The sequence below is a fragment of the Polyergus mexicanus genome, unplaced genomic scaffold, assembly GCF_030449975.1.
Source record: "Polyergus mexicanus isolate NDT 795.1 unplaced genomic scaffold, iyPolMexi1.0 SCAF_1, whole genome shotgun sequence".
NCBI lineage: Eukaryota > Metazoa > Arthropoda > Insecta > Hymenoptera > Formicidae > Polyergus > Polyergus mexicanus.
The window spans coordinates 14,268,093-14,296,084 of NW_027223321.1; the positions used below are offsets into that span (position 1 = coordinate 14,268,093).

General features: G+C 36.3%; 3 protein-coding genes across 7 annotated transcripts; 2 read left to right on the plus strand and 1 right to left on the minus strand.

Annotated features, from left to right (window-relative positions):
• Positions 1–99: 99 nt before the first annotated feature.
• LOC138936717 (uncharacterized) lies at positions 100–1,689 on the plus strand. Its single transcript, XM_070302334.1, has 5 exons — positions 100–508; positions 612–873; positions 964–1,171; positions 1,229–1,358; positions 1,447–1,689. Exons 1-5 carry the CDS (start codon positions 178–180, stop codon positions 1,536–1,538), a joined length of 1,023 nt encoding a protein of 340 aa, XP_070158435.1. The 5' UTR covers positions 100–177; the 3' UTR covers positions 1,539–1,689.
• Stas (Transmembrane protein stas) lies at positions 1,324–3,898 on the minus strand. Its single transcript, XM_070302378.1, has 4 exons — positions 3,661–3,898; positions 3,165–3,276; positions 2,951–3,079; positions 1,324–2,860 (listed from the first exon to the last, which is right to left on the minus strand). Exons 1-4 carry the CDS (start codon positions 3,686–3,688, stop codon positions 2,353–2,355), a joined length of 777 nt encoding a protein of 258 aa, XP_070158479.1. The 5' UTR covers positions 3,689–3,898; the 3' UTR covers positions 1,324–2,352.
• Positions 3,817–27,886, plus strand: Wgn (Tumor necrosis factor receptor superfamily member wengen). Of its 5 annotated transcripts, none has more exons than XM_070302351.1 (10): positions 3,817–4,060; positions 4,751–5,320; positions 5,603–5,931; positions 6,411–6,493; positions 7,539–7,678; positions 8,495–8,973; positions 16,698–17,153; positions 17,650–17,833; positions 21,950–22,078; positions 26,608–27,886. In XM_070302351.1, the coding sequence occupies exons 7-10, from the start codon at positions 16,701–16,703 to the stop codon at positions 26,799–26,801; spliced, it is 960 nt and encodes a 319-aa protein (XP_070158452.1). In that variant the 5' UTR covers positions 3,817–4,060; positions 4,751–5,320; positions 5,603–5,931; positions 6,411–6,493; positions 7,539–7,678; positions 8,495–8,973; positions 16,698–16,700; the 3' UTR covers positions 26,802–27,886. The 5 variants fall into 5 exon arrangements, with proteins under 5 accessions (XP_070158452.1, XP_070158456.1, XP_070158449.1 ...); XM_070302348.1 differs by having other exon boundaries at positions 3,818–4,060; positions 8,495–8,969; XM_070302350.1 differs by having other exon boundaries at positions 3,818–4,060; positions 4,885–5,320; positions 8,495–8,969.
• Positions 27,887–27,992: the final 106 nt, after the last annotated feature.

Sequence of the window (27,992 nt, forward strand, 5' to 3'; positions counted from 1 at the left end):
AAATCAACGTTGAGTGTTGACAAGACGATACATAATGATTGTGTCTCCTGAACGCGCCCTATGAAAGGCATTATTTCTTTCGCATATACAAATGTAATATCAACTTTAGATACTGCAGAATGTAAATAACGCGAAATTTGAATTTTATGCGATTGGTGCGTCAAAAAGTTTGCGATTATGATAGATTTGAATGAGTACGGAGAAAGTGTACGACAAATTAGACAATACGCGGTCGAACATAATGTTTCGGAAGCGCAAACGTCGGAAATATTTCGAGAATGTTTTCGACAATTGGAAGCCAAGTATTCAAAAAAGTCGAATAGAGTATTGAGACCTTTGCGATTCGCTTTCTTATTTCTTCTGATATCGATTATATTGTTACGTTTGTGCAATCAAAAATGGTTAAATGATGTATTTATAAGAATCTCACAGAATTCCATATATCCTGCTTTATATGTTTTACGCAAATTGGCTATACCCATTGTTAGTTTATATCCATCTTTGTCTGGTATGTGATCAAACCACAATATTTTAATGTGATATAAAAATATCCAAACATAATATTCAAGAGTATTTTACAATTTGATACACGCTTTATGTTATTATTACAGAATTGTACGACGAGTGGTGTCTGATAGAAAATCCATATTTCTCCGTGAACGACATCGACTGTTGGCCTTGCACTATGGTTTATTCCGTGCCAGATTTAACTGGTCACAACATCAGTAGATCATTCAATGTTGGTATACCATATACTAGAGCAGAGAATAATACAAAAGTCAAAATGAAAGATCTGATCGATGTATATTGGAGTAATCATGATATCTTTGATCAGGACGCTAGAAGAATCTCTTCCAACAATGAAACTTTTAAGTAAGTTATTATGTGTGCCAGTGTTTAAAAGAGTTTCAAGTTATGTTGCATACTTTCAAATGCTTTATACATTTACATCTATACATATAGAACTATCCACGATGCAATGAGAAATAGACTAGATGTGTATCCGACTAATTCACTTACTACTCATATATATTGGAAAATAAACCGTATGAAACCTAACAGAATACTACGAAAATTATTCCCAAAGCCAGCCGAGACTCCAAATTGGTGGAGCCAAGGCACAGAGAAATATATTTTTATCGATGAATCAGCATCACCGTCTTACCTACTGGTATGTAAACCATTCTCATAATAATTTTCTTGGACATAATAATTTATAAATTTTTAGCCTAATCCTGAATGCAGTAATATTGTGATACGATGTGTGACTGGTGCAAGGTTGATAAAAATGGTACCAAGCTCAGAATGCATTCAACATTGTAGATCTTTGACTATTTTATTATCTGCTGGACATACATGTAAGTAGAAATCAGAGAAATTTTTCTAGTTGATTTTTTTCTTTTCACTGTTATTTTTGTACAATTTTTCTTTTATGTTTTTCATAAGTATGGTACAATTGGTGGTATTGGAGACCTGTAAGTTTGCCAGTGTACAATGCTACTGATCTTTCTATCGGTTATCTGATTTCGTTTTGCTAGTGCCATCAATAGAAGAAACTCGTTGTCAATGTGCCAAAGTAATACAGCCAAAGATAATATAAAATTGCATTTAATAAAGTTTATATATTATATTTGCATGTTTTTTATTTTTTTTAAATCTCGAACATTATACACACACACATATATATATATATATATAGACATATATTTGCGATTTTGCTCAATATATATATATATATATATATATATTTCTTATATATTTAGATTTCAAGTATAGTATTATTTTCCCATTATAATAAAGAACGAAATTAAAAAGTAAAATTCAACAGCCTTAAACAGAGTTACCCGAGATTATTTCTCAATATGATATTGAGCCTAAAATATAGGCGTATTTGTGTAACAATTATAATAAAATGAGTTGACTTTCTGTTTCTCTGCCTGCACATAATTTAATACATTTTTATATGACAGCCGCACAATTTAAGAAATACATGCGCGTATTGAAAAATAAACTATAATAACAATAAATATATTATGCGCAAATTGTGCTTGTAGGATTTTTTCATATTATTTTACATTCAAGTACATACAAGTCCATGTATCCAAATATTAGTTTAGTAATTTTATTTGCAATGTACCAAATACTAATATTTGTATTACATGATGCGAGAAGACAGATTCTAATTGATCATTCTCTCAATGTTACTCGCGTCTCTCATGACTTTTTTAGATTCTCTAGGAACATCTCTAGTGGTAGAGTATTTTGCCCGTTTCAACAAACGTAATTGAAATGCTTTTGTCTTCTTGCGTAATATCGGAATGTCCCCTTATAAGAGCACCGTCGATCTAGCTCTTATTCGAACTTCTGCTTGAGCTTCTGTTTATATAGCACAGGCAGTAGAGAAAGCAACGCGAATACACACAGAATAATTATACTATTCCACGACCACGCGTCGCTCGATGACGTGAGCTTGTGTAAAGTTTGACCCGCTTGTATGGCAACGAACGAGGGCGGTGCGACGCCGAAGAAGGTACCTACAGTGAACGGTACCATCGGTACGCCGATCACCGGACTAGCCAGATTGATGAACCAGTTTGGCAACAACGGCGTCATCCTGAGAAACAGCATGTAATTCAGCAGATTATGACGATGCCTGGCCACAGTGATGGTCCATTCTTTCGCCTTATCTGGAAAATGTCGATACAGCAATCGTCTGCCCAGTAAAGAGGACAACAGATAACACAAAGTGGCACCGACTGCACTGCATGTGCACACGAGTAGCAGCGCAATTGGAAAGCGAAACAGAAATCCCGACAGGATCGAGAGAAAGATAGAGCCGGGAATGGCGAATGTTTGTAAGCTATCATCAAGATACGATGTAAGGAGCATAATGTGTACAGTTTAGTAAAATAAATCAAGCAGAATAAGCAAATTGAGTATTGAAGGATACAAGATGTATGTAATGAACAGTCCGGCCAATACTTGAAAATAATATAGATCCTTGTACCGTTCTAATAACTTTCCCAGATTCTTGGCATCCTCTATATGAAACGGCAGCTTCATATACTGTTTCTCATGTCTACAAAATATATAAGAGAAATCTGCATTATATACAATATTTGATATAAAATATGCAAATATATTTAACAAATGATTGTTCTTACTGTTCTAATTCTGGGAAGCTCATGTATACATAAAACAATGCGATCAATGAAGCTATGAAGATGAGTCCAACGGTTAATACTGCTCTCCTCGTTGAAACTTCGCCATTGATTGCTTTTGGTAATATTATAAATATACAAGAAAAAAACAAATTTTATTTATTCTAATATATAATACGAATTTTACTATATGTAATTTTTGTGATTAAATGTAAATTAAAAAAAAAATAATCAGATTTTAAGATATAAATAAGAAAAATTAAAACACTAGATTATACATTGACAGCATTTGAAATATACATAATATCTATAGTGTAAAGCAAGGGATATTTGTATAGATATACACATAATTTCATGCGTATGCATGATAAATATATACGAATCTTTTATATATTACTCGCGTGTTTTTTTACACGTGTCTTCGAAAATGCCATTTCTAAGGATATGTCTAAAGAAAATATTTTTCCTGACTCTTCTTCTTCGCATAATCATGTCTCACCTGATTTCGCATCGACTTGCATGCTCATCTCTCTTTCTCTCTTTATTTCTTGATATGTCACTTCGACGAAAGATTTCCATTCACCGCGCGTTTTCGGCTTTGTTTCAGCCAGTCTCAGCGCATCTCTGGTAATTGATATAGAAATATATGCGCAGGCGGAGGACAGAAATGAGAAACACTTTCTGAAGGGCTGAAATGGTTACTCAATGATATCGCCGCGTTCCGAGTTCCGAGTTGCAATGATCAGCTGATCTGCCTCGTGTTGTCTCGGCATTGGCTCGGGATTTTTCATGAGGCCATTCACAAGCGGCACTAGTTGCGCGAGACGCTGATTGAGAATTACAGCATTGATTTAAGTCACTTTCGGGAGCGCCTTAAGCATTGTTTAGCGGTTGTCATGGTAACTATAGTGTCTTCGGAACGCGCATCATGCCAAACCATGGTAGAGGGGATAACACAATAGTAGAAACAGAAACCATGTTAATGTGAGAGACGTACATACGTTTTTGATCGTGTGTGTATCCCTTTATCACGGTATGGCGTGGATGCACGTCCCGAATTGCGCCATATATGGATGATGATGCAAACGTGTGAAAACGCAACAAAAAATAGATACACTAGCTCCCTCTTTAATTTAGATAAGGTTTTAATGCTCTTTCTAGATCGGAGGATAATCCTACTTGTGACTCATCCGAATATGTAGACGGGCAAAAATCATATTAAAGTTATAGGTTATAGTTAAGTTAATCGGAGCCGCTAAGGTGTCACAGGATCATCCTACTAGAAAGGGCATACGCACAATAGAGAGAATATTAGCGCAATAGGAATAAATATTAAATATTAAGAAAGAGCAATTTGAAATTATATTCATAATTTTTATGCGTTGATGTCAATTCCGTTCCCCTTTTTGAAATAAAATAATTATAAATTGCTCTTCCTAATATTTAATTTTTATTCCTATTTCTAATATTTTCTCTATTGTATATATAGGGCCTTACAATTCTTTACACTTTGCGTAATTAAGACAAAAGATATGCATATATTGTTTATATTATATTTTATGATAACATATTGATAATCGATAAGGTAGTAATCGATGAAGATTAAATATGAACAAACCGATTGCCGCCATATTGCCAATCGAGAGTTTTTAAATAAGAAAGATGGCGTCTACACAGTCATACGAGTAACATTCCACTCATTTTCTTCTTTCAAATTTTGAAGTGATGAAACCATCGACGAGATACGATTAAAGACTACAATGTTCTTACGGGACTTTTAACGTGGACTGGAAAAAACTCGCTGCGCGCTATTACAGATAAGTAAATCTTTGCATTGTGGGTAATAAAACAAAATAATTTTTAAAACAAAATAAAACTGGTATAATTATTTTCAATGCAATTAAAACAGCCCGTAATATCATCAATTTTCTATTATCTCCGAGCCCACCGGACCTACTTATAGAGTCACGAAAATTTACTCATGGCATCGACGAGATCACTAGCTAATAGTAAATGGGCTGCCTTTGTTTCACATGTCAGGCTGCGTTCGAGAACGTCACCCATATGCACCGAGAGTCGTTCTACAATATCTTTGTTATTTACTGAAAGTTGAACAAAGATAGAACGATGTGAAACTGCTTTGACGATCATTTAATCATGTATGTATTTATACTATTTAATAAAGATACGGATGATCTAAATAATTTTTCTTTTTTTTTTTAATTTGACAAAGTTTAATTATAACTAAAAATTATTTAAACTGCATAAATATGGAAGATTTTTATGTGTAATTTAAATTAAGTAGAGAAATACTAAAGTGGCAATAGTTATTATAAATTATTGTCGCATCGTATATTCCAAATAATCTAAATTTATTGTTACAGTATATTTGTTCATATTATGTATATTATTGTATATTCTACATTTATATTTTATTTCAGTTTGCATACGATGCAATGTCTACGCACGTTATTTGGTGTAATAATGTAAGAAGAGGAATACCGGAAGTGTATGGAAGGAAAGAGAAAGAGGGAAGGAGAAAAGTGGAGGAAAAGCACGTAATATCTCTTTCTCTGTCTCTCTCACGTCGACGACAGACTTGTCTACCAAACGGAACGCAGCGAACGCATGTCAAGCTCACGCGTTAGATACGTCACACATGATGGTACTTTGGGATATCCCGTCGTAAGAAAGAACAGGAAGCGGGGAGATGTGTCCTGGTGTGTAAGCCCGCGGGAAATATGCCGATAAACTCACAAGAGCGGATTCGGCAAGTACCAATTTATATTTATTTTTTTTTTCCACATTGTGTACTTGGTCTTATTATTAGAATAATATTAAATTAATCAAAGATACATGTGTAATTATACGTGCTATTTTTGTATACGTGGTTAGATAATAATAAAAGTGATGTAAAATACTAGGGATTTTAATAACATATGTTAAATTAAATTATATATTAGATTAATTAATTTAATAATTTAATAATTTATTAAAATTAAAATTTTATATATAGATTTTAAGTACACTACTAAACTATATATGTGCGCGAATCTTAATTATAATTCACAAAAGAAATTTTTTCAAAATGATGTGTAACTAGTAAACAATTTAGTTTTGAAAGCTTGTAATATGCGTGTGAAGCTATATAATTATGATCTTATATTAGAGAAGAGAGCATATTCAATAAATTTAGATAAGAAGAAAAATTATATATTTGCATCTAATCTTTTTTTTTTTTAATTATAGGGGTTTACTAAATTTTTGCACCGAATTCTCCTGCGATTGATCCATTATCGCCTCTGTTGGACAGACTTCTGTGGGTGAGCAACGTACGTATATCTACGCTTCGTCAACGTTAACTAGTCTCTCGTTTCTCCTCCTAGTTCCTTCCGTTTCCCTAATTCCGTTTCCTGATTCGTAACGCTCGGCGGACGGCGAATCGTGAACGCTGGTCGCGAATGAAACGATATATTACGTCTACACTCTTCGGGGTATAGGGTTATAAGAATAAATTTACATCTATAAGGCTCCGAGTCCGCGAGAGCCCTTCCTCTTTTTTTTTTCTCCGAAATGGTAGATCGCGGTACCAATCGCGCGCCGATCAATTATTTATACTTATACAATTCGGTAGCATGCGCGCAAGGCAGATTAGGCGTGCCACGTGCTTACCCACGTGCAGCGACGATAATTAACCGAAGAACGCAACAAAGTCGTAATGAGATCGCGGGATACGCGGATACTCCGGATGATTAATATACCGCTTAATATAATTAAGTCGCATATATCGCTCTAATAATATCTATCAGTGACGGCTTCCTGACTTCTTATCTCGACTGTGCAATTAATATTTTACTAAGTAAAAGAAATGGATCGCGAGAGATGTAACTCTGATTAACGAACGAAAAATGGTTTTTCACTCATTATCAGAGAAAGATAGAATATCGATTGATTTCCGACAAATCGTCGGAAACCTTCAATACGAATCTACTAAATTAAAAAATTGACAGGATAAATAACATAATATTGTTTGAATTAATCGCAAATCTTTGCTAGTGCTTAAATATATAAGACTGCTTAGGATCTTTTAATTGAAAAAAGATACAATAACGTATTTTTTTTTCTTCTTGTTCTCATTAGCTAGCACAATTTAAATCAATACGCGTGTTATTGATACGCGTAATAATCTACGCATCGCTATTAATATACGTATCATATATGTAACAATGTTTTTAGAAATATATCGAAATCAATATAAATTTTTCCAGTTATTACACGTTTCTCATTTTCCGTATAAAAACATTCACATGAAATACAATATGTCAAATTTGCATTAGTATCGTCGAACTCCGTCTTCATTCTTCGTTTGTATTACAGATAATCGAAGAGCCGGCCAAGCGCAGCATCCAGTCCGGTTCTAGGGTTAATACCACTGTGGAATGTAGAGGAACCGGACTGCAGAGAACGCGCCTGGACCAGTCCAGGTTGTTATCCCTACGGGGTTTATCATATCGCAGGTAAGAAAAGATCATTCTTATAACACAAGAGACATAAGAATGCGTGCAGAACTCGTCCAACTTTTCTAGTTTCATTGAATTCTTCATTTTCTCTTTCTTTCTCTGTTTGTTGATCAATATCTTATATTATATATATTATATAATATTTGGTTTTAAATATCCTCAAGATTCCTGCAGCTTTAATAAGCTGCAATTTTTGCAACTTTAATTATTTGTGATTTAATTGTTCCTCTCGCTTCTTTCGTAATTGCTTCGTAATATATTTTTAAAATTGTTATAAATGAAATTTTTTAATACTTATCTTTAAATACTTGTACATTCGTCTTCCTACATTCCGGTACAAGATTTTCGATCCTATATCTTATGTCTATGTGTCTTTTAAAAATTGATTTATTATAATGTTTAAAATATCTCCTCGGAGAAACTCAATATTTTTTTTACGTTTAACAACGTAACATTTTTAAAATATTTGACGTAAATATTAATCTTTACTGATTTCGGTAGAGTCTATAAGGTATTACATATGCCATTCTTATGAATTACTTCTTCTCATTGTCAGAGTTCTCTCGCTCACGTAATAAATCACGGGGGCGCTAATAGATTGCGGGCCTAGGCAATAAAACGTTCCTGTGTGTCTCGATATTCTTCTCTTCAGCTTCTCTATCATTTTCTCTCTCTCTCTCTCTCTCTCTCTCTCTCTCTCTCTCCCCTCTCTCTCCCTCTATCTCTTCCCCTCTCCGCATATATGCGTATGAACGAACCGCTCTTTCGTTCCCGTCCGTCCATCCATCCGTCCGTCTGACTCACTGCGACTAGGTCGTGGGCGGAAATCAGTATAACTCAACGGACTAGTCGCGTCGCGACCGCGCGACGTTACGGATATTTCTTGCGTGTCGCGAAGAATCTCTCCGGATTCAGTCTCGTATTCAGCGTCCCCACCCCTCATCGTCATTGTCATTCGCCGTCACGTAGAATGACAGCGTGACAGCATCGCGACGGCGAGGCGTTCCTTATTTTTCTTTTATCTTCCTCCTTTTTTTTTTTTTTTTAAATCGATACACTACCGATTATCATTCAGTGCTACAGAAGAGAAAGGAGATCTCCCCGCCTCGTCCCACTCCCACCCCCTCCCACCCCTCCCCTTCTCTAATGTTTTGTAGGACATAGTGGCGATTCGCGAAAAATTGTCACTCGGGGCTGCATCGACGCGCCCTTTCTCTTCTCATCATTCTCGGCTACGTCGCCTCGGACATCGTTACATCATGACAGACACGGCTCCATCGAAGGCATCGTGAGTACGTTGCCGTGCTAGCATGCGATTGATGATGTTGATCTGATTCGAACGGTGCGACAAAACGATGGATACTTTTGGCATCGTCAATAGTACTAACAATAATATCGATGAACATATATTCGATGTATTTAAGGTGTTTTATTTTTAATAATTTATGTTATGAGAAATAAGATATCATTACTAGTACACGTATATCTTTAATAATGTACTGTAAAAAAGATCGGATCGACAACATACGCACGCGTAAAAATCGAAGAATCTCAAATTTTCAAAGTCGTAAAATTCTTATTGTTTCATATCCTCTCTCTTTCTCTAAAAAAAAAAAAAAAAAAAAAAAAAAAAAAAAAAAAAAAAAAACATTATGTGTTACTATTATTTCAAGATGACTATTATTATACGATTCATTCAGCTAACTCGTCTCCGCTACTCTTTCTTTCTCCGTTCGTGTGTACTTTCTGCAATATATAATTATCTCTTTCGAATTTATTTAAATATGTCGCATATGATATACAATACTACCCAAACTTTAAATCAATGTCGGGAAAAAAATTAAAGAATATTTTAACGCGCGGAATATTATTTTCCGACGTCATATTGTTCAGAATACAGATGCGTGATAAATAATGTCGATTCGCGTACCAAGTTCGTGCGCGAGACATCAACGCGTGGCCAGTAAAACAGGTGCGACGACGCTTATAATGAAACTCACGTGCTAAAGCTCGCGATTCGAATTCGCATTCGACGCAATAGACAGAAATCGTCGTCTGCCGATTGGCGTATTCATTGCGAAAAAATCATGAAACGAACGATCGGTCGATTTTCTCGAAATCCACCCCGTCGAGAGAAGCCGTTCGCGCGCGAATAAGTGCTATTATCATCATCGAGCGCGTATCCGCTACGCGCTTTTCGATCGACGCCGGTATACGTATAAGACACGTGGCCGGGATCCTGGCGCTAAAGCGGAGCTATTTTTTCGATGTTTATTGAAGATCTCGCCTGGAAATAAACCGCGTACCCCCCCCCCCCCCTCCGGCATCTTTTCATGGAAAAGCAAAAGATAGGCGATTGCTAGCTTTCTTCTTCGTCCCCGCCCTCTCTCTATCCTCCGTCTATTTTAAACTTCTATCGTTGAACGCTAATAACGATCTTTTTTTTTTTTTAATTTATAAAATTACCAAGAACTAATAATTTAATTCTGATAACAGATTACTCGATTAAACTGATACGTTCTCGAAAGATACCGATATAAATGATCCGAAATAATTTTCTATCTAATCTAGAGATGTTTAATGATAGATGTTATATAAAAAGTTAAATATACATTATATCATACAGTTATATCATACTATTAATTTTATATCAAATTTTATTTATTATATATAAATTATATATATTAACTTGTGCAATATTTTTAATATTAAATCTTTAAAGATTTTCTTATTTTTTATATAACTTGAAATATAATATATATAACCCGGATTATTATTTTAACTTTTCTCATGTACACATAGCTGTAGGAAAATTTAGATTAAATATTTAATAAATATTTCGTTTCGCTTATTTAAAATCATAATTAATAGCGCAAGTCCTTCTGCAAACTTTTCCTTCATTCAATCGTGTAGTTGAAACAAAATCCACTTATTCTTCGTAACTTGTTGTACGTTCATTCTTTAGTCAGCCCGATCGTGTAACGGCCTTTTGTCGCCATCGGAACGGACGTGTGTCCGCGAAGTATTTAGGTTTCCCGCGTTGTGCGAGCCACGTCCTCGTGTCACTGCGGTCACGTCAATAAGTTCTTCGAAAGCGCCTTCGAATCGTGCCTTCTCTCGTCGCTCGTCGCCATCGAAGAAGATCGTAGATAAACCCGTACGCGAACGTTCCGTTCCGATCGGGAAAGGATATTCGGCCCGCGCCACCAGGTATATACGAATAACGTGGAGCTCGAAAGTTATATATACTCGATCGTTCGTGGCGGCATTATTATTTAAACGACATTTCTCTCGTAATTGATTAATTATAGTTATCATACTGTTAATCTTATATCAAATTTTATTTATTATATATAAATTATATATATTAATTCGTGCAATATTTTTAATATTAAATCTTTAAAAATTTTCTTATTTTTTATATAACTTGAAATATAATATATATAACTCGATTATTATTTTTTAACTTTTTTCATATACACATAGGTGTAGGAAAATTTAGATTAAAATTTAGATTAAAATTTAGATTTATGAACTTTAGCGAAATATTTAATAAATATTTCGCTAAAGTTCATTTAAAATCATAATTAATAGCGCAAGTCCTTCTGCAAACTTTCTCTTCATTCAATCGTATATAGTAACGAGAGCTTGTCGCTTTTCTTAGAGAAAAATACATGAAAAATTTATTTGCCCTCCTTTCATCGTCATATTTATCGACCGATTTCTATCTTCCGTGTTGCGTCATTATTTTGATTTTTTTTTTTTTGGCGTAAGAATGTTTATCTATTTAACATGCAAGTTATTGCAACCAATTCATCTCTAATCTGTAGAATTCTTTATCGTAAATATGGAAAAAAAAGAGAATTTATCGCTCTCTTCATCCACAGAATTTTCTATCATACCTTTCATTTATTCGTATACGGAATGTTTCTAAATTTAATCTTTTTGTACGACGATTTTCTTGCCTGAAATAATTTTATAGATAAGTTGCCACCGTTATATGATACGAATAAGTTACAAATATAAAGCTTGTGCAAATATTTACATAGAATGCGCATACATGTATTATTATTACTGCAATATAAAATATCACAGTTCGATCTTCTTTTCTGATCGCGCAAATTCCTCGGGGATGATGAAGCGCTCCAAGAATCCGAGATAGGATCGTAGACGGATCAGCTCTTCCGCTCGAATGGGGGCGTCAATTTACGCGAAAGCGTGGGAAAAATATAGCGTTGAAAATATTTTTAATCGTACGCGATGGAAATCTAGATATTCCAAGCACGCGATGTTACGATGTGCACGGCGACGACATCATCTTGCGAAAAGAATCTCGATTAGCGTACATAAAAGATTATTTATCACGTCGACGTTCACGATTCGCAAGATTTTTTCATCGGTCTTGATCTCTTTAATTTGATCCTTTTTATTATTATTATTATTATTATTATTATCATTATCATTATTATTATTATTATCATTATTATCATTATTATTATCATTACTATTATCATTATTATTATTATTATTATTATTATTATTATTATTATTATTATTATTATTATTATTATCATCATCATCATCATCATCATCATTATTATTATTATTATTATTATCATCATCATCGTCATCATCATCCTTTTTATCTACAACTGGCTGCTGTTGTTTGTCTCATTCGCGACGTAATTCGAATCGTCGCTTAAAAAACTGTTTGCACGCTTTCCGAGGAGGGAAAGAATCGCCTTATTAGCGTCATTAAGCGAACACGTGCGGCCGTATCAAGCGTCGGCATTCTTTCGCTTCGGCAGACGTTACTCGTAAAATATTGTTCGCGGATTTCGCACTTGCTGCGAATAAACACGTAACTATACACGATGTTGAAGCTCTGTTTATTTCGCGATTGAATTATGAATTAAATCAGAAGAAGAACCGAGGGAAGTATCTTTGAAAAAGTGGAATTTCTTATCGGGTTAATCGTGATAATATTGAGATAAATGTAACGTCACGTCGTCTTACGTTTTTCCGATTAATCGATATAAATGATATTATTAATACAGTGAGTCAATCTCTCGTGGATCAATATTATATGTAATTATGCTCGACATAATCGATGCTGTTATTCTCTTAATCTCTCCGTGGCATTTTTTGATGAAACAAACGTTGCTTTTTTAATCTTTACAACCGTTACCATGAGAAATTTAACACGATGGAAAAATTCCTGCTACGACACAATTATTTTGATTCTGGCTAAATCGAAAAAGGACAATGAAAAGAAATTTATTTTCGTGAAATTAAAAGTCGATCGTAACTCGTTTCCTGCACAGAACACATCGTCTAAATCTATAAGACGTATAACGTTGAGAAGAACGTAAACCGGTTTAGGTCCTTATTCCCCGGAGTCAGAGCAGTTTTTTTAGTTACTATTATTAGAGAGGCGCACACATGTGTGGCCGCGTGTTAAGAGAGCCATTTGTCGACAACGATGAGACAGTTGCGAGAGTATCGTTTAATAAACGATTAATTATAAATGGGTACGTTGCAAAACTAATACTGTACACAAGCCTCGTTATTTCTAATTTCTTTATTCTTCCTACGATTACTATTTCTGTGCATATATCACGTATCACGAGTATAGAAATATACATTTAATATGTTATAAACATATCGAATATAAAAAATATAACGTTACATTCTAAATAATTTTATATATTAGGTGTACAACTTTGCTTCCGCCGTTTTCCTATAGATGGCTTTAGCGGTAAGTAGTGATCGAAATAAATAGATCATAGACATCATGCAATAAACTTGGGCATCTGTCAACATAACCCCATAGAAACATTAGTCGATTTGTGTCTGCGTCATAAAGTTATTCTCGATTGAAAATGTCAGTTTACGAGCCAAATTCTCGTCATTTGCGGGAGGTTTTAATTTTCTGCTTCAATATGAAGAAATCTGCGGCTGAGGCTCATCGAATGCTCTCAAATACTTATGGTGAAGCCGCTATTAGTGAAAGAACGTGTCGTGAGTGGTTTCGACGCTTCAAGAACGGTGATTTTCACGTCGAAGACGTAGGCATAGCGGTGGAAGAGAGAAGGTTTTCGAAGATGCAGAATTGAAGGCATTACTTAATGAAGACTCGAGTCAAAGTCAAAAAGAATTGGCAGGAGTGACTCAACAAGCAATTTTAAAACGCCTAACCAGTTTTTTACAATAAAGCCTCGAATTTCGGAAAAAAAACGGCGGAAGCAAAGTTGTACACCTAATAAAATATAAATTTATATCTATTTAAATATTATATTGTTTCCAAAAATTACATCACGCGTTACACATATTGATTAAAGTCATTCCATGGTACGCAACGGATATTTTTTTTCCGTCAAAATTTTCTTCACATCTATGTACTACGTCTATGTAAATCGTACATGAATACAAATGCAGATCTGTTTCAGGACGATTTTCCGCCGCACGCAGCGAGCGAGAGCGATGGAATCGCGTTCCGCCTCACAGCGACAAAACGACTCTCGTGTTCGTAATCGTTTTTCAGGCGTGCAATTGGCATGCTAATCACGAAGAGATGAACTCGGCGAGGCGGCGGAAGATTGCATTTGCAACGAGCGAGCAAGCGCGAGCGGATCGAGGTGTTGCATTTTGATCGCGTGATTGCGTGCGTCCTCGAGAGAAATATGACACGCGTTTGCGCAGACAATTTCAAGTGGGCGAGGAGAAACTCCACGCACATATACACAGAGAAGTCCCTTATATATTATATGCGTGAACAACATATTGCACACTGCGTGGGTTCGCTGTTTTTTTTTCCCCTTCTCTTTCTGCGCGAAAAAATATCTCTGCCGCCAGATTACCGTTTGATAACGAAGAAGTTGACGTATCCATCTGCAACTGATGTATATATATTTTTAATCTTGAAAATGTGTCGCAAGATCAATACATACATATATTAGATTCGTGCTGGCTTCAATAAATTTTGTTAAAAAAGTATTCTAGAAATTTTAAGTACTTAGTACTTTGTTTTTTATTAAAAATTATATGAATTTTAATAATTACAATAATAAATTTTACGCTTTATTATTTTACATAATCACCGTGTTTTTCAAGATAAATTTGTTAACGCGGATCAAGTTGCGTCTCTCAATGTAATGTAAGCAATTCCTTGATGAAATGCTCGCAGTTATATTATAAGTGCTTAAATAATATTATTCTTATTTATATGAGAGAATTTATTTTGTTCCGATAGTAAAATACACGCCTTCTTACGACGATCTCGTCGTAACAATTGGCTAATAAATATTATTACGGAACCGACCTTGCGAGAAATTCATGTCGAATTTTAATGATTGTTTCAGACATTGAAAACTTTTTACTGAGCTCATCGAAATAATATTATGGAGAGTATATAATATCACCGACAAAAGTGAGTTGGGAAACGATCGAAAACAAACAAGCCATCGATATTTGCCGTTTGATTTCAAATATAAAATGATCTTTCCCCAAACTTTTGTACACACCTACGAAGACAGACTTGTAATGTAACAGTGAGCACACAAATCAATTCTGCGATCGAATCTCCTCGAGAGATATCTTGTTCAAGCTATACCTATCGTTAGCAATTTAACTGTAAAGGAGCTTGGTCTCTCGATTGCTTCGCTCATTTCATCCCGCATCAACCGCTTATCCTCTCTGGCATGCATGACTCTTTAACAAATACGATAAAAATAGAGATATTTGTCGTATAGAACGCACGGTTAAAATTCATCGCGCAGCCGAGATTTCACTCTGCCAATATTCGCCACTCGATGTAACAATCTTAGCGTGGTAATTTAAGAAATTGATTTCATCGCGCTATTTGTGGATATATGCAATTCGCAATATTCATCGCAGATTATATGAAATTCGCGTGTAGATTGTATAACAGTTTCCCCCCCCCCCCATATCTATGTATAATATAAAACTAATTAATATAATAAAAATATCACGTATAAGGAAAAAAGAAGAGAGAATTGAACCGCAAGAGAAACTAATCGCAATCACAGGCATGACTGATATATATGTATTTACATAACTGTGCGATATCGGAGTAAGAGGAAAGGTTGAGAAATAGAAAAATTTACGCGCGTAAATATATATAAAGACTATAAAGTATAGGATTGGAGGAGATTTACCTTGTGGGGAAAAAATGCGTTATAGTTGGAATAAATCTATTGTTGGAAAAATTGATATTTTTCGGCGTGATTATTTCTATAAGTAGACTGCAAAAGAGTTTTTCGCACACATTGCACAATATGTGCACGCTCGCTGGTGCGCGGAAACGAAGGCGTACAGACGGCCGGTCGCCGAGCTCTATGACGTGGATGGATCGCGATTCAACTGCGGATGTAATTACATTGCGTACGAGCCGGAAGTGGAAACGGTCTGAGCGCTTTTGCGGCTTAAAGAGCGACTTTATACGCTCGAATTACGCCGATCGACCGCGATCGACGTCCTGGCTTCCTCCGTAATGTTTATAATCGGGCGAAATCCCGAGTTGTCGTTTCGCGATCATGAGAGAGAGCGAGAGGGGGAGGGGGAGGGGGAGAGGGAGACAGAAGAAGATCGTGAGAATTTTTCTCTCTATGAAGCTTTCCTCAATTTTTAGCATAAGACATCTCGAGACAAAAAAAAATTTCATTATTCTTATTTTAAATTTTTATTCTTATTTAAATCAACTCTTTCGAAACAGCATACGTTGGATGCTTGATGGAAATTTATCATATCGTACATATACCATATGTATAACAACGACTAGATATGATTGAATAAAATTGGCTGATTTTCAAATTTAAATTGAGTTAATTCAGAATGAAATATTCAATCAAGTTGATTCATAAATCAATTGACAACGCAACATGTCGAAAGAGATATTTTTTTTTATTTGCGACCGAGATTTGTGATCAATAATCGAGATTGCGCCGATAAGAGATAAATCAGAATCGTATCTAATCTCGTTTCACGATGATTGCAGGTAATGCCGAAGGAATCTTGTCCCGGATTGCTATTGACCCTGGTGTCGGTATTCGTCGGTCTATGCGAGTCCTTCGCCGCCGGCGGCGCGACATCCGGCGCCCAGCAGCCGCAGCCACAGCCACAGCATCCGGTCTGCAAGCCTGGCCTGGAGTTCTGGTCGGCCGAACGCGTCTCCTGCTGGCCGTGCACCCGATGCGCCCCCGACTTCACCCTGAGCCCGTGCGCGATACACAAGGACGCGATCTGCGGCTCGCTCGAGCTCGACTACGCGTCCGGGACGCCCAAATGGCCGTCGGAGGCCGGCGAGGAGGCCTTCATCGCCAAGTTGTGGCGGCTCCTCGAAACGAAAGAACGAGTTTCCACAGTGGAAACCGGTAATCTCGATCAAGATCGAGATGACGAGGAAGGCTCGGGCGACGAGAAGCCCGTCTACTCCATCTCATCGGACTCCAAGGTAATTTGAAATTGGATGCGTATAGATATTTAGAAAAAAATGACGAATCTCTGTTGCGGAATAGTTTCAAGTTAGTATAAATTTGTAGCTTTTAATTTTTTACAATAAATTAATTTGGTTCTGCATAGAACGATACGATATTATTATAATATAATGTGAAAAATTATTCTTTTATTTTGAGATAAATGTTAATTTTAATTAAATTACCAAACTGTCATTGGTCATCTAACAATTATTAAAGTCATCGAAAGAAATCTATGTCTCCTGAATACGAATATGAGTATAGAATCAGTGTGCATTTTGCGTCGGCGAAAGCTAGCTTTCGCGGCACAGAATCGCTTGTATTTCGCAATCGCTTGCGTTTCGAAACTAATCTTTAGTAGCTTTGTATCTTTTGGCACTTGTATGCGCGCGAGAAAAGGAAAGAGAGGAAACTGTGATAGCGTTAAAAAGAGACAGAATTAAACCTGTATAACGCATTGATTTTATGACGCAGACGACACATGATCCTCGGGAGAGGAGAAAATCGGCTACCGAGGCCGATCAATTACCGTGGGATTGGCAGACCGGCGCCTTGGTCCTCGCGGTATGCGCCTGCATAATGTTCTTCCTAGTAGCGGGATGCTCGGCTCTCGTCTACGCGAGGCAATGGCGACGAATGAAGAGAAATTTTGAACCAGGTGAATTGTAAAAATTCGATCGAGAGGAAAAAATCCACAATAATAAATATAATTACGGATATGAGAATATATGTGACATTCAAGAGTCGCGCTTTCGAAAAGTCTTTGAAATTCTCGAGAATCGCTCCGAGAATTCTGACGAGTACGAGCTTTCGAAATTCATTCGCTTCCGACGTTATCGTTAATCGGCGAATCGATTTTGTAATAATTCTTGATTAGTATCGCGCTACGTAAGCGGAATAAACATCGTCGGTACACCAATCACTATGCGTCCGCGATACTCGGAAGGGGAAGGAGAAACAGGATTCGTATTTCGCGAAGTAAAGGGTGCCGGCGTTCGAGATGTTGTCAGCGGCAAGAATATAGGTGCACGTATATACGTACAAGTAAGCCGACGAGAAGGATGGAGAGAAAGAGAGAAAGGGAGGGAGACAAAATTCCTTAAAATGCACGACGGGATTTTCTTCATTAGAGGGCCGATCACGGCCGCTCCTCCACCTTGGCTCGACCTACCGCGCCCGGATATGACGTCTTCAACGTCCAACGCAACGTGCGTACCGTCGCGCATCTCGTTCCGCGTACGTTACGCTCCAAAATAAACTAACAAATTTTGTTCTAACACGAGTCGATTAACGATAATGCAACAATGCGTCAACTCTATAAAGGCTCGTTTTAAATTATGGCGATAACGGGATTAAATTTCTAAAAATTAAATCTTTTCGTGTATATTTTTTGCGATATACGTATATTAGCCAATCTAATAGAATCTTCAGCTTACATGCGGTTCTGTTCTGTTAAAAAATTCTGGTTTTTTGAAAAATGGAAATGATTTGAGGACTGCGTTGCATAATCCGAAATTTATATACTATATATTATATATAGATACTTTTTGAAAATGTAATTTATAAAATTTATTCTCGACGGAGTAATTAACATCGCATCTTTTATGCGCATAAAATCTTCTTTCAATTAAATTTCATGATTTTTGAATTAAATTTGTGAAAGTTTTTAAATTGATGTTGCCTCGAGAGAGAATCCCATGTGTCTATATGCGCGTCTCTTTCACTTTATATATAATCCATACACGTATCGCGCTGTAAGACTCTCGTAAGGGATGAATCGAAATCGCGTAACACTCTTATAGGCAATCGACGGCGTGCCATTGCACGTGTGTACGCGATGTTACTATGTACATTTGCATAACGAACAGAGTACGCAGAACTCCTCCTTACATTCCCCGTCAGTTTAGCTTTTTTTCTCTTTCTCTTTCTCTCTCTCTCTCTCACACACACACACTCTCAGTATATCTCCTTCTATCAGTTGACGTATCGCGTTGTACGTTTGTGGGAACCGTTTCAGACACGTTTCGTTAATGAACGCCGTATGAATGAAACCCCTCGTTCGTCTGACTCGTATCGCCTTTTAAATCTACGCTTTCAGCGAAATGTACGCCGCAACGACAGCGAAAAATATTTGTTAATAAAACATGCAACGGTATTTTAAATGAGTCTTGCGGAATACATACACATACACGCGTTATTAAAACAATTGTTTTTAGAAACTTCATAAATATATAAATTTCTCGGATTTAGTTGCCGTCTATTTTTATACTTTTTTTTTTATATTAAATATCTTGATAATTGAGCGTGGTTAAGATATAATCTCAGTAAAACGCGCTCAAAATTAAATAAAGACTAAGAGATATTATTACTTTCTTCATTTCGTATCTACGAATCATTACGATTAATCCACAAGAGACTATTTAAAATAAAATACATTTAACGGTTGACAAATTGACAATTTTAAATCAATTTATACGTGTTTAAAGGTATCATTCTCACAGCGAGACTCCAAATTTGTATTTTATAGAATTGCATTTTACATGAGGAAATCGAGTAATTTGAAACGAGGAGAAATGATTGCGGGAAAGAGATATATATATACGGTGGTTATTATATAGAGAAACTTATACATGCTTTATATCTTCGAGATATCGTCGTTCTGCGCGTTTCGAGGAAATTCTTTCATATAAAAATAGCACCTCAAGGCCATCTCGAGCGTGTTACACGCGAAATCCGTTTAATTTTATTGCGATCCATTAATATTTATCGCATCGCGAATTATGTATATAGCTAATTAATACTAATTATACGCAACGTATGTACGAGGTCGCGCCTGTCCGGCAAGCGCGATTTATCCCGCTTTTTAACATGTATAGAGAATAGATTGTAGTTGCAGCTATTTACATTCCACATAATTTACATGGATTGCACGTGTTGCAATTTGCTGCCAAGTATCATCATATCATCGCCGGAAACCCGCATTATCAAAACGGGTCCTTAAAAATCATTCTTTTACAGTTCTTCCTAATTAAAAGTGAAGAAATTTCGAACGCAAATCGTATTTTAAAACTGCAAATAGGTAACAATATATATATACGATATATATATATATATATACACACTATATATGTATTTTTTATAGCTATTCGATTTTTATTCCTGTTAATGCATGTTGTTAAAACGAAAAGGAAAACATTATCACATTTTTATACAAGATAAACATGATTGATAAATGTGAAACAGACATTTGGCGTACGCGTATGTAATCAGTACCGTTTGATTGTGAATGACGATCGGCCCACCCGGTGCTTCTGATTAAGAACGTCGGTCAGAGGGACGGGAGAGGGAGAGAACGAGGACTTATGGGGATACCGCTCGAACAGGGGAGCCATTAGGGGAACCGCCTGTACATATACTGTATGAGGCTCTGGAGAAAATCGAGCCGCATTCCACAAACGTCCACGATGCATTCCACGTCGGTTGCACTCGATACGATACGCATTACGGATGTTTCTTTATAGCGCTATCGTCTCGAAGGATTTTATACGAATGCTAGAGAGAGAGAGAGAGAGAGGGAAAAAGAGAAGAGCCAAGTTTAAAGCAAAATACATAATTTAAATAGATTATCTAGCATATTTAAAAAAAAAAAAAAATTCATGTTTTCTTTCTTGAAATCAACGATAATTTTGAATGATAGATGCACTTTCTCTCTCTTTCTCTTAATAAGCAATTATATCGTAATTTATTCTTACAATTAGTTTCATTTCTAATCTCTCTCTCTCTCTCTCTCTTGGCAGATATATATCTTTAAAATATATAACTTACAATTTTGCCAATTTTAAAATGTAAAAAATTGTTTGTCAGCATTTAACATAAAATTTTCAAGCGCGATTAATAAATGCGCGTTTCACACGCTTTTAAAATTTTGAAAGCATAAGCAGTGAGAATATAAAATGAAAATAAAACGATGACGAGAATAAAACATGTATAAATGTTTAACATATATAAATTTACATTTTTGTATATATAAGTCTCAGATTTATAGATGTACAAAGCGTATAAAAAGATATTTACAATGTAATATTAGGTGTACAACTTTGCTTCCGCCGTTTTCCTATAGATGGCTTTAGCGGTAAGTAGTGGTCGAAATAAATAGATCGTATAGACGTCATGCAATAAACTTGGGCATCTGTCAACGTAACCCCATAGAAACATTAGTCGATTTGTGTCTGCATCATAAAGTTATTCTCGATTGAAAATGTCAGTTTACGAGCCAAATTCTCGTCATTTGCGGGAGGTTTTAATTTTCTGCTTCAATATGAAGAAATCTGCGGCCGAGGCTCATCGAATGCTCTCAAATACTTATGGTGAAGCCGCTATTAGTGAAAGAACGTGTCGTGAGTGGTTTCAACGCTTCAAGAACGGTGATTTTCACGTCGAAGACGTAGGCATAGCGGTGGAAGAGAGAAGGTTTTCGAAGATGCAGAATTGAAGGCATTACTTAATGAAGACTCGAGTCAAAGTCAAAAAGAATTGGCACGATCATTGAGAGTGATTCAACAAGCAATTTCAAAACGAATCATAAATGTATAACCAGTTTTTTACAATAAAGCCTCGAATTTCGGGAAAAAAAAAACGGCGGAAGCAAAGTTGTACACCTAATAATTTTTGCAATGCAAAACATGTCGAACGATATCTCTGAATGATGATAAAATCTGCGAAACTCTTTTTAACGTGGAATAATAATAAGCTATCGGTGAAATTTTCGTTGCAGCGGGTCTCGAGGAGATCTCGGCCAGATTGAACCTGATGGTGAAGGCGGAGCTAGCCGAGCTGGTTGCGGGGGCGCCGATGAATCCAGGTGATCCCGAAACCAGATGTCAGTATCTCGAGAAACTTTTAGGTAAGCACGGGCAGAACTTTAAAGTTTGTTATTATAAATGCTCGCAACAATGACTTGAGGTCATCATCTCTGATGACCCTGGTCATCGCTCTTCTAAGCGATTGATATTTAGATACAAGATCGCACATTCGATAATATATGCTTAGCTACTTGCTGACACGATACGACGAGATGTAAAGATTTGAAAAATTGGAAAAGGAATATGTCTCAATCACGTCCTCAAAAATTAAAGATCACATAGCTAATGTATCTTATTGTTAGTCACAATTGCGTATTTTAATTATTAATGCGAACATTTTGTTTTAACATTTTTAATCTTTAAGAGAATAACGAGTTTCAGTCCATTTAAAAATAACAATATGTATAACTAATTTTTCTTGAACATTCTGAGTAATCTGTCCGCTCGAAATTGTTGTGTCTCATCTAAAAATCATGTGTGCGAATCGCGTAAAAAAATATTCAAACACCGAGAAATATGTTAGCTGCATTATTGCTTAACATTGACAACGCAATGGTGAAATGGAGGCTCGCTTGGTTACGTATTACGCGTCGTTTTTATCAATCAACACATCCGTCACGCGCGACTATATAAAATGTAGTTGCGTGCGCGTTCGCAATGATCATTTTGTGCGCCGAAACAAAGTGATGAGGGGCGGGAGGGGGAGAGGGAGTAAGAGAAGGGAAGGCGGACGACAAACGGAGGGAGGTCGCGCAAACGCACACAAATAAATTTGCTTAACTCGTACCGTATACTTGAATGAGCTCACACGCGCGCGCGCATACGTTTCACACGGGGTGACCGTGAAGTACCGTTTGGCTACCGTCGGTTAGCGGAAGTATAATATTTTTTGGCATGTCGCTTAAGTATCGTTAACCGACGCGAATCGACGACATGTATATTTTAATCGCAATTTCGAATTAGAATCGAATTAAATCGGGATGAGAATAATATCGCGCGATATCGTACTACGACAAGCGAGGATATAATATTTCAGATGTGTCCTGTATATGAAGCTTTTTATGCGTGTGCCGGATTACACACACACACACACACACACACACACACACACATACGACCGATAAGAAGAAACGCGCGCGTGCAAAACATCCCATTGACACATATACACAGCACGTAGCTCATTATTGAACTTTCATTCAGTTATTCCTTTACTCGTTTATTTTCGCTATATGATATTTGCATAATACGTAATATCACGTTCCGTATTCTTGCTTTTACATGCGGAATTGGAGACCTAGAAAAGCATATACGCACGCGCTCTCCGCACGCTGGATTTATTAATAATTTACTAATCATCACAACGCGCAGGTATCTTGTTTTCAATCTCTTTCTGCGCATTCATTTTGTTTCAAACTTTATACTTACATTTAGTATCTTTTATTTTATTTTCGCTATAAAATTTCTCAACACATGATTAATAACATCATTTCAGATGATTTTGTAGTGACAACTTATCGAACATTTATCAACATGCATAAATCAAAAGTTATTGGGATCATTTTATAAATATTAATCATAGAAAACCGACTCTCTCGCGGAGAACCGTTTTTTTATATTATATTAGGTGTACAACTTTGCTTCCGCCGTTTTCCTATAGATGGCTTTAGCGGTAAATAGTGGTCGAAATATTGTAAATAGATCATAGACGTCATGCAATAAACTTGGGCGTCTGTCAACGTAACCCCATAGAAACATTAGTCGATTTGTGTCCGCATCATAAAGTTATTCTCGATTGAAAATGTCAGTTTACGAGCCAAATTCTCGTCATTTGCGGGAGGTTTTAATTTTCTGCTTCAATATGAAGAAATCTGCGGCTGAGGCTCATCGAATGCTCTCAAATACTTATGGTGAAGCCGCTATTAGTGAAAGAACGTGTCGTGAGTGGTTTCAACGCTTCAAGAACGGTGATTTTCACGTCGAAGACGTAGGCATAGCGGTGAAAGAGAGAAGGTTTTCGAAGATGCAGAATTGAAGGCATTACTTAATGAAGACTCGAGTCAAAGTCAAAAAGAATTGGCACGATCATTGGGAGTGACTCAACAAGCAATTTCAAAACGAATCATAAATGTATAACCAGTTTTTTACAATAAAGCCTCGAATTTCGGAAAAAAACGGCGGAAGCAAAGTTGTACACCTAATACTTATGTTATATAGATAATATATCTATATATGTATATAGATGAACTTTCTTTCTCAAAATAATAAATTAATATTTATCAATTAATTTTAATATTTAATTTCTCGATCTCAAATATATCACAAAATTTGTCTAAATTTTTTTATTACAACGACAGATCTTTTCTACATTTACAAATTTGATAATTTATGTCAAGATCGTGCGCAGTGTGGGGATATTGAAATGTGTGATTTTCGAATATTGTTAAAATTGACTCCCGTGTCATTCATCATGTTCCGCCGCATCTCGCGAGTCGTCACGCACGTGCGTTACGCCAGAGAGAAGATCTTCGAGCGCGGCCGAATCACGCCGATGATATTTTAGGAAGTAGTAGCTGTTTTTGTAGAGTAGACGGATCTTAAAACAGACGAGACGAGACGGGATTCGCTCGCTGCACCCTCCCGCGGAAATTATTTATTCGCGCGCGAAAACAAAATGACGTGATTGTTCGGACGTTTATCTGCTTTCATTCATCCGCGCGGCGTGCTCTAACTTTAGCGCGCGCATGCGCATACTGTGCTCATCGTCAGTAGTACGCGCTAGAGCTAGAGAAACGTACGGTTCAATTCTTTACAGAATAGTAAATTACGATATTTTAAAATGTTCAAACGAAATTGTTCGCTATCCTATCGAAAAATTAGGCTAACGATAAATTTATTTTATATTAATATTATAGAAAATGTAAACGAGAAAAGAGTTTAATAAACTATATTGATACATGTACATAGCGATTGCCAAAAAATCAACTGTAAAAGATAGATGGGAATTAAATTTATTTGATCAGTATTTTTTTATCGTTCTAATTGTGTTGGAGATTTTTCAGTTTTTTTTTTTTTTTTTAAATCTATTATCCCTATTTATTTCTTTCATCATTTTCAATGACTTCTACTTTGCAATTGCCAATATCGTTTACTTTTGTCATATATTTTTACAACAAGAGAAGAGGAGTGCAGCCGGGTCGAAAAATTAAAGTCACGTCTCACCATCATCTTTATACGAGATCTTTACCCTAAACTTTACCGCAAAATACTACTGGAACTTTACGATTCCATCGCGTTTATCGGTGAGATCGACGAGAGTCGAGAGAGCAGGATTACGAATTCGTAGAGACTCGCTTGGTTCTTACTCATCGCAAGAGCGCCCTGACCGCCGCGAATTTAGAGTCCCTATAGATAGAGTCTGGCCACTCGATTAGTTTTGGAAAAACATGACGGCGGTATATACATGAATGCGTGTAGCGCAGTGTAGTTGCAATCGCATTGTAAAAATTTTGTTTGGCTACAAATTGATAATAAAAGTAAGTAAAATTATTCTGTATATGGTTTCCGAAGAAAATAAAAAATCAATACAGTGAAAAGTTATGATGTTATAAAAAAAAAAAGTGTATTTGTTATAAAAATTGTCATCTTAACCTCACATTGTTCTTAACAGGAAAAAATTGAAAAAAAGACGATCTTACAAAATAGTGCAATGAAATATGAATTTTCAGATTTCAAAATGCCAACTTGTTGTATTCCACGATAAATAAAAATTGTTCGTAATTTTCTTTTATTTCATTTCTTTTTAAATTCTTATGCTTCCCATAACCATCTCTATTGGTTCCGTCATGTTTTTCCAATTTTCGTTTTGATCAATAAAAAGGAACACGCACACCGTGGCCAGACTCTATCTATAGGGACTCTACGCGAATTCTCATCCGCTACCGTTGTTGTTGCAGTTTCGAGCGTTGACGCTTTGACGCGAGCGTGAGCCCGAAAATCAATCCAATCGCCAATTTTAGCCGCGCAGCGCGTCGATATACTCGACGCTTCTCGGCCGGAAAGCGAGACGCGCGGGATCTTTTCACCGTTGGAATATTTCATTGCTTGCGCTCCCACGCCTCGGAACTTGTATTTATATGTGGACCGGCCGGCTATATATACCGGAAGCGTATCGCGATGTACACGGTGTTCCCGAAATACGCGCCTTAGAAGATCGAGTATCGCTATTGAGAAATTCGAAAGATTCAGTCGTTCTCACTATACGAAAATAATCTATCCACGGCCAATGTTTCGTTTCTCCGCTGCTTTAATAGAGCGACGATTTTTTTTTCTTTATTTCAAAATTTTTCCGCGTCTCGTATTAATCGGCATAGGTAAATGGAACAGAGTGGCGAGATGAGAGAAAGGCGCAGATTATTTCTGTCCGGTTGGATGAAACGCCTCTATCCTCCTAGATAGAATTTCATAGCGCAAATCGTTGGCGATACTGCGGTTCAAATGAGCCTCTCTCTCTTCTCCCTTCGCTCGCTTGACCGATGAAGCCGATATGAGGATTCGTTTGTTCTGCTTGCAGACCGGAAACGGGAGACTCCGGTGGTTGCGACGGCAGCGGTGGCGACTGGCTGGCCGGAGGCGGCGGCCGGCAACTTGTACATTGAGGAGGGGAGCACGATGACGCCAACGAGGAGTAAGCGATCGCGGATCGCGCGGATTCAGCGCAACATCGAAACCATTCTCAGTCACAAGACGAATCAGGGCACCGATTGACACAATCGTCTATTCAGCCGGACTGACAATGAGACTCGAGACTCTCTTTAGACTCGCTTGTGTGTACGTTGCGCTACGTTCTATTAGCGTGATTATTACAATTAAATTCGCATTAAATGAGTAGACCGTATAAATTGAAATTGACGACGGCATGCGTAGATTCCGTAAATTCTCGATATAGGCGAAGGAGGATTAATTTTTTTTTTTTTTTATTCATCTATCGCGTTTTTGCTTTAATATAAAAAAATTAATAAATAATATAATAATATAAAAAAATTGTAAAAAAATTTTCCAAATATTTTCACATTGAGGTAAAATCCATAGAAAAAGAAATTGTCAAAATCAGGAATAATTTCGTGGTATGAGATTTTGTCACTCGTCCTCGTATACTTTTTTCGCAAAGAACATATAATACACGATGAATCCGAAAGAACGAGAACAATAGAAATATTTGAATTGTACTGATTTGTACGAATATTTTATAAGATATTGTCAAGTGCAACATAGCGTAATTTATTGTTACAATCAGGTAACCGAATATTCCTATTTTGAACCGGTCGCACCAATGTTTAGTTAACTCCGTGGTTAATTAAATTTTTCATCTCTATATATATATGTATGTCATAGCTGGTAATTAGACTCGGAAGTGAGGAAAAAAGTATCATTGATTATAATTATAGGTAAGCAGTATCGATTAATTAATTTTCGGAATATATGATCTATTTTTAGATTAAGAAAAAAAAAACATTTTCGTCAAAGTTCAATTTGACGAATAAAAGAGGAATTTGTTCGATGTTGCGTTCTATTATTGTAGATCTGAAACTCTTTTCTCTATATATTTTTCTCTCTCCCTTCTTCGTTTTTTTTCTGTTTTTAGCAATTTGTCGTAAAAAGACGTTGTGGCCTCCTACCGTGTCCTGAAACTCGAGCGTAATTCGAATTACAAGCGACATGTATCGGGAGAACCCTATTTATTTTTTTATCATCTTTTATTCTCTCTCTAATAGTTTTAACACGACAAATATTGTAATATAAAGTGCTTCTGTATCCATACACGCATGATAACAGCAATAAAATAAGACTTTAATTAAGTATATTTAACGGGGAGAGTCTCATTTCTTTCGTGGAAACGATTGATTTCTCTCTTTTGAAATCAATCGTTCAACATAATTTATGTTGTGTATATAATAT

What these genes read in the sequence shown, in the direction of transcription:
- LOC138936717 (XM_070302334.1), top strand. Translation starts at nt 178, where the DNA reads ATGATAGATTTGAATGAGTACGGAGAAAGTGTACGACAAATTAGACAA. An exon ending in TTTATATCCATCTTTGTCTG is followed by an intron (nt 509 to 611) that starts GTATGTGATCAA and finishes TTATTATTACAG; the next exon opens with AATTGTACGACGAGTGGTGT. An exon ending in TCCAACAATGAAACTTTTAA is followed by an intron (nt 874 to 963) that starts GTAAGTTATTAT and finishes CTATACATATAG; the next exon opens with AACTATCCACGATGCAATGA.
- Stas (XM_070302378.1), bottom strand. Translation starts at nt 3,688, where the DNA reads ATGAGCATGCAAGTCGATGCGAAATCAG. An exon ending in GCAAGTCGATGCGAAATCAG is followed by an intron (nt 3,277 to 3,660) that starts GTGAGACATGAT and finishes TATTACCAAAAG; the next exon opens with CAATCAATGGCGAAGTTTCA. An exon ending in CTGTTCATTACATACATCTT is followed by an intron (nt 2,861 to 2,950) that starts GTATCCTTCAAT and finishes TCTTGATGATAG; the next exon opens with CTTACAAACATTCGCCATTC.
- Wgn (XM_070302351.1), top strand. Translation starts at nt 16,701, where the DNA reads ATGCCGAAGGAATCTTGTCCCGGATTGCTATTGACCCTGGTGTCGGTA. An exon ending in CCATCTCATCGGACTCCAAG is followed by an intron (nt 17,154 to 17,649) that starts GTAATTTGAAAT and finishes TTTATGACGCAG; the next exon opens with ACGACACATGATCCTCGGGA. An exon ending in GAAGAGAAATTTTGAACCAG is followed by an intron (nt 17,834 to 21,949) that starts GTGAATTGTAAA and finishes TTTTCGTTGCAG; the next exon opens with CGGGTCTCGAGGAGATCTCG.